Genomic DNA, 6,309 nt, shown 5'->3' on the forward strand with positions numbered 1-6,309 from the left:
TCAGGGAAGGGCGGGGGGCCAGGACTGAAAGGACACGAGACACCAGGGTGGTGGCAGCAGAAGCTGATCTAGACAGCAAACGTGTGTCCCGAGACCTGGAGCCACGAGCACAGCCTGAAAGGAGGGATCGATCCTGTGTAAGAGAAGATCTGGAGGACGTGAGAAGAATCCCCTGTGAAGAGGGGACTGAAGAGCCCATGAGGGAGAGGAAGATCCAGCGGGAAAGGGACCTGGACCTCGAGGTCTATGAGCGCCGCAGCCGTGAGACACGAGTCAGGGAAGAGCCGGGGGCTCGTAGATCCCACAGAGAGAGATCTGAGATATCCATCCTTCAGATAGTTGAAGAAGAAGAAGAGGGCGAGATTCTCACTGGTCATGAGGCAAATGAAGTAGAGCTTGAGGTGTGTGAAAGCATTTCCTGCGAAACTTTGGAAGAGGAAGATGGGAGGAATGACAGGCTTGTGCAAGAGGAAGGATTACGTGAGTCAAGCAGGTTCCAGAGAGATGAGGAGGAAGCACAAAGACATGAGAGGAGCCTCTACCAAACGGTTGAGGTGGACAACAGAGACCTCTGTCCCCCAGGAGAACAGGCATCTGTCACTGACATGAGGGTCCATTACCTCCCCACTGAGCCCGACGTGCGGCCAGAGGTGCAGGTGGTTCCTCGGGCCTGTGACCCTCAGAGCATCGCGTACCTGGTCCACGTGATTCAGAATTTGGACGATCCTGAAGCCACCACCTACGAGATCATCTGCAAGCAGCCCCATGACCTTGGCCAGCCTGTCTATGTGAAGAAGTGCTACGTGTCACGGCAGGCGCCAGCAGTCCCAGAGGACAGGAGCAATGACCCAGAGCCACGATCCCAAAGGGATGAGCGAGAAACAGGGGAGCTTGAACCGCCACGGCGAGGAGGCACCTCAGCTTCTGTGTCCCAAGAGAACACAGAGGAGCTCAGTGAGGCACAGGAGAGGTCTGACACAGGGGTGAAGGAAGGATCTGGCCAGGCTTTTGCTCCTGACCCTGATGCTGCTAAGGGTGACCATTACCAGGCCAAGACCAAGGAGGGCAGGAGGGACAGCCCCAAGATGCCTGACACAGAGAAGGAGCATCATCCCCGGAGAGACGGATCCAAAGCTACGAGGGAGCAGGTTCAACAGGAGCCTGAATCCACCCAGGTGTGGGACCGTGAGGACAGGGAGGCCAAGAGCTGCCCACCTCTGCCCCAGGCTCCAGGGGAAGCTGGTGCCACCAAAGCCAGCCGTGCCCAGCCACCCCGGAGAGATGAAGCCAACCACTGCCATGAGGATGAGGAGCATCAACCCCTGGAGAAGACCCACCAGCCACGGCAGGAGAAGAGCAAGAGGAGCCCTGGGGATGTGAGCGATGCCCGACCTCAATGGGAGGAGGAGCCACATCTTTCCCAGGGTCCCTCCAGCACCCTAGGCTCACAGAAGGCCCTGAGACGTCCTGCTGGGGAGGACACCAAGGCACCTTGAGGGCAAGTCCTCTCCATGGAGCTGCTGGGGCTTCTCCAAGTCTTTCTGGGGATCTCTGCTGCTCTCTGCTCTCAGCATAGGATGTTCCTGTGTGGTGGCACAGAAGTGTTCACCACAAAAGGGTAAAGGGGGGGCTCAGTCAGGGTGTCTGAGGGGTTTGGGGATTTTCCCACCTCCCAAGTCCTCCACAGCTGAGAGAGCCACCCCAGGGTCTGCAGCTTCTGCTTTCCTGTCTGCCCACCTTCACACGGTGTGGAGCTGCTTTTGGGCTCTAATTGGATTCCTTGGGTGTCTCTTTCCTTTATGTCCCTGTCACCTCTTCTACCCTGAGGTGTGACCATGAACTGGCCCCATCACTGCCCTCTCACCAAAAATAGGAACAAACCCAGTAGCTCTATCACTCTCCTTCTGGGGGCCTCCCTTGAGGCTGGGAGAAAAAAAACAACAACCAAAAAAGCCAAAACCCAAGCAAAACCCAACAACAAACCCAAACCCCACTTTTCTAGACTCAGAGCTGTTGGTTACACCTTCCTGCTCCCCCAAGAGCTGAGAAGAATCCCAGCTCCAGCTTCACGGAGGCTTTGAAGCAGTTGAGTGGCTCTTCAGTGGTTCCACCTGAGGGTAATGGTGGTGGGTGGTGGGGTCTGGGGGGGGGGTGTCTCTTTCTTCTTCACGTTGATGTATTGCATGAAAAAGCAGAATAAAAAGCTGGTGACTGCACTGACTCCTGCCACCCTTGGACCTCATTCCTACAACAGCCTCAGCCAGCTTGGAGGTTGGCCCAGATGGCACATTCCTCCTAATCCCAGACACTTTATCCAGACAAGATCCCACCAAATCCCCCCCTACTATATGTGGAGAAGCCCACAGACCTTTGAAACTCTGTCCTTCTGGGTGATTTCAGGGAGTCCCACATGCTGTGGGGTCTGAAACCCCCACGGGGACACAGGGATGTGTCTGTGCTCCACGGGCAGGGCCAGCAGTGCAAGGTCACTGCCAGTTAAGAGCCATCCAGACACATCTTTTCCCGGCCACATGAATCCCTCTGCCTTTTCTCCAGGGCTGCACCCATACCTGGGACCACTCCTGGATCCTGGGCCAGGAGGGAGGCAGCAGCACAGCATGGACAACAGACCAGATTTCACCCGTGGTCCATGAGGAGATGGGAATATCCATCACCTTCCTTGGGAAAACAAACAAACAAACATACAGATAAACAGATTTTTATCCACTTCCCTTTCTCTCATGCAAGAGTGAACCAATCCCTTCAGCAGCAGATGGGGCTGCAGTTCTCTAAGGAGACAGGGAGAAGTGAGGACAACCCCAGCACCATCTGTGTCTTGCTCTTAAATGCAACCAGAGCCTGCTGGTGGGTGATGGTGGCCAGAAGGTACAAAGGTACCTCAGGCCCATCCTCTCAGGGGGCTTCTTGCTCTCCTCACCACAACCACTGTCCTGGGATGCTCTGAACCTGGTGCCAAGGGGACTGGGAAGGGTCTTTCCCAGCCAGGGCGGGGGGTGCACAGGGTGACAGTCTCAGAGATGCCTCCTCGGTGCATGTGACAGTGGCACATCTTGGTGACAAACATATGGCAGCACAGATGGGCTGTCTGCAAACAGGGCCCCAGCCCTGGCTGCAAACACACACACAGGCAGCAGCCAGACACACAACACCCCCCAAACACCTCTGCCCCAGGCTCCAGGGGAAGCTGGTGCCACCAAAGCCAGCCGTGCCCAGCCACCCCGGAGAGATGAAGCCAACCACTGCCATGAGGATGAGGAGCATCAACCCCTGGAGAAGACCCACCAGCCACGGCAGGAGAAGAGCAAGAGGAGCCCTGGGGATGTGAGCGATGCCCGACCTCAATGGGAGGAGGAGCCACATCTTTCCCAGGGTCCCTCCAGCACCCCAGGCTCACAGAAGGCCCTGAGACGTCCTGCTGGGGAGGACACCAAGGCACCTTGAGGGCAAGTCCTCTCCATGGAGCTGCTGGGGCTTCTCCAAGTCTTTCTGGGGATCTCTGCTGCTCTCTGCTCTCAGCATAGGATGTTCCTGTGTGGTGGCACAGAAGTGTTCACCACAAAAGGGTAAAGGGGGGGCTCAGTCAGGGTGTCTGAGGGGTTTGGGGATTTTCCCACCTCCCAAGTCCTCCACAGCTGAGAGAGCCACCCCAGGGTCTGCAGCTTCTGCTTTCCTGTCTGCCTACCTTCACACGGTGTGGAGCTGCTTTTGGGCTCTAATTGGATTCCTTGGGTGTCTCTGTCCTTTATGTCCCTGTCACCTCCTCTACCCTGAGGTGTGACCATGAACTGGCCCCATCACTGCCCTCTCACCAAAAATATGAACAAACCCAGTAGCTCTATCACTCTCCTTCTGGGGGCCTCCCTTGAGGCTGGGAGAAAAAAAACAACAACCAAAAAAGCCAAAACCCAAGCAAAACCCAACAACAAACCCAAACCCCACTTTTCTAGACTCAGAGCTGTTGGTTACACCTTCCTGCTCCCCCAAGAGCTGAGAAGAATCCCAGCTCCAGCTTCACGGAGGCTTTGAAGCAGTTGAGTGGCTCTTCAGTGGTTCCACCTGAGGGTAATGGTGGTGGGTGGTGGGGTCTGGGGGGGGGTGTCTCTTTCTTCTTCACGCTGATGTATTGCATGAAAAAGCAGAATAAAAAGCTGGTGACTGCACTGACTTCTGCCACCCTTGGACCTCATTCCTACAACAGCCTCAGCCAGCTTGGAGGTTGGCCCAGATGGCACATTCCTCCTAATCCCAGACACTTTATCCAGACAAGATCCCACCAAATCCCCCCCTACTATATGTGGAGAAGCCCACAGACCTTTGAAACTCTGTCCTTCTGGGTGATTTCAGGGAGTCCCACATGCTGTGGGGTCTGAAACCCCCACGGGGACACAGGGATGTGTCTGTGCTCCACGGGCAGGGCCAGCAGTGCAAGGTCACTGCCAGTTAAGAGCCATCCAGACACATCTTTTCCCGGCCACATGAATCCCTCTGCCTTTTCTCCAGGGCTGCACCCATACCTGGGACCACTCCTGGATCCTGGGCCAGGAGGGAGGCAGCAGCACAGCATGGACAACAGACCAGATTTCACCCGTGGTCCATGAGGAGATGGGAATATCCATCACCTTCCTTGGGAAAACAAACAAACAAACATACAGATAAACAGATTTTTATCCACTTCCCTTTCTCTCATGCAAGAGTGAACCAATCCCTTCAGCAGCAGATGGGGCTGCAGTTCTCTAAGGAGACAGGGAGAAGTGAGGACAACCCCAGCACCATCTGTGTCTTGCTCTTAAATGCAACCAGAGCCTGCTGGTGGGTGATGGTGGCCAGAAGGTACAAAGGTACCTCAGGCCCATCCTCTCAGGGGGCTTCTTGCTCTCCTCACCACAACCACTGTCCTGGGATGCTCTGAACCTGGTGCCAAGGGGACTGGGAAGGGTCTTTCCCAGCCAGGGCGGGGGGTGCACAGGGTGACAGTCTCAGAGATGCCTCCTCGGTGCATGTGACAGTGGCACATCTTGGTGACAAACATATGGCAGCACAGATGGGCTGTCTGCAAACAGGGCCCCAGCCCTGGCTGCAAACACACACACAGGCAGCAGCCAGACACACAACACCCCCCAAACCCCCCCTTGCAGCCAGGAGGGAGGGCCCAGCCACGACCCCCTGGAGGATCTGCCCTTGGAAAAGGGGGAAATAACCCCCCCCCCCCCCCCCCAGGCGCTGCCCAGTTTGATTGTCAAGGGAGCACAAAGAGGAGCTTGTGAAATGCAACTGGGAGGGTCAAACCCGAGGAGAAAGCAGCAAGTTCCCTGCCCTCTGCTCCCAGGGCTGGGAAAAGCCTCTGGGTTTCTGTGGAATGAATTGTTTCCTGCTTGTTGAGAGGCGTGGAGTTGTGCAAGGGAGGAGTTGGACTGGGGAAGAGTTTTTGTCCAATAGGTTGGGGGGGGGGGGAAGGAGAATTTGGGGCAAAAATGGGAAATTCCACTGGGAAGAGTCGTTCCCCATTTGGTGCTTCCCTTTCCCCTGCTCTGGGCTGAGCCCCTGTCCCTGGAAGTTGGCCCAGACCCCAGAGCACATCCCAGCTCCTGAGCAGAAAGGGGGTGTCCCCCTGACACCCCCTGCCAGGGGCTTTTTTTGGGGGGGGAAAGCAGCCACTCCAGCACTGGGAGGCACCGGGAAATCCGGCCCGGGCGTCACACCCAGGGTGTGGAAAAGGTGCCCGTAACCAAGGGACAAAAGAGTAAACACCAGTAAACACCACCTGTCCCAGCAGCTCCCAGTTGATGGGAAGGGCTTGGGAATCACATCCCCCCTCCTCCCTGCTGGTTTTCTGAGCAGCACAAGCCCCACAGCCCCCAGTGCTCCCTTCTCAGAGACATTTAAGCCCAACACTTGCCTTCTGGGGGGCTTTGGGTGCCTCTTGTCCCTCCTCCAGCTCCCATGTCACCCTGTTTTCAACCTTCCAGGGAGCTGAAATGGAGGGAGGGAGCTCAGCCCAGGGCTGCTGGGGACTAATCCTGCCCAGAGGCTCCCAGGGCAGCACCCCAGCCCCACGGGGCTGCTGATCCCTCTGAAGCAACATGAGGAGGTTATGAGGTGCTACCAGTAGAGCTCCAAGGGTGGGAATGATCAGTGCTGAAGGGGACAAACCCCCCCCCAAGGTGGGCAGCCCAAGCTGTGTGGGCAGGGGAATGCTGCCTGCCCCCCCCCACACACACCTGATCTGCCTTTACCTTGTTAGAATCATGGGACGGGTTGGGTTGGAAGGGACCTTCAAGATCACCTAGG

General features: G+C 56.6%; 1 protein-coding gene across 1 annotated transcript in view; it reads left to right on the plus strand.

Annotated features, from left to right (window-relative positions):
- Positions 1 to 197: 197 nt before the first annotated feature.
- Positions 198 to 6,309, plus strand: part of S100A11 (S100 calcium binding protein A11) — a 9,063-nt gene continuing 2,951 nt past the window's right edge. Inside the window, exon 1 of the mRNA XM_009993772.1 lies at positions 198 to 1,376. Within this exon, the coding sequence (XP_009992074.1) occupies positions 198 to 1,376 (1,179 nt within the window). The remainder of the gene's footprint in view (positions 1,377 to 6,309) is intronic.

Source organism: Chaetura pelagica, unplaced genomic scaffold, assembly GCF_000747805.2.
Source record: "Chaetura pelagica isolate M959 unplaced genomic scaffold, ChaPel_1.0 scaffold823, whole genome shotgun sequence".
In the NCBI taxonomy this organism is placed as follows: Eukaryota; Metazoa; Chordata; class Aves; order Apodiformes; family Apodidae; genus Chaetura; species Chaetura pelagica.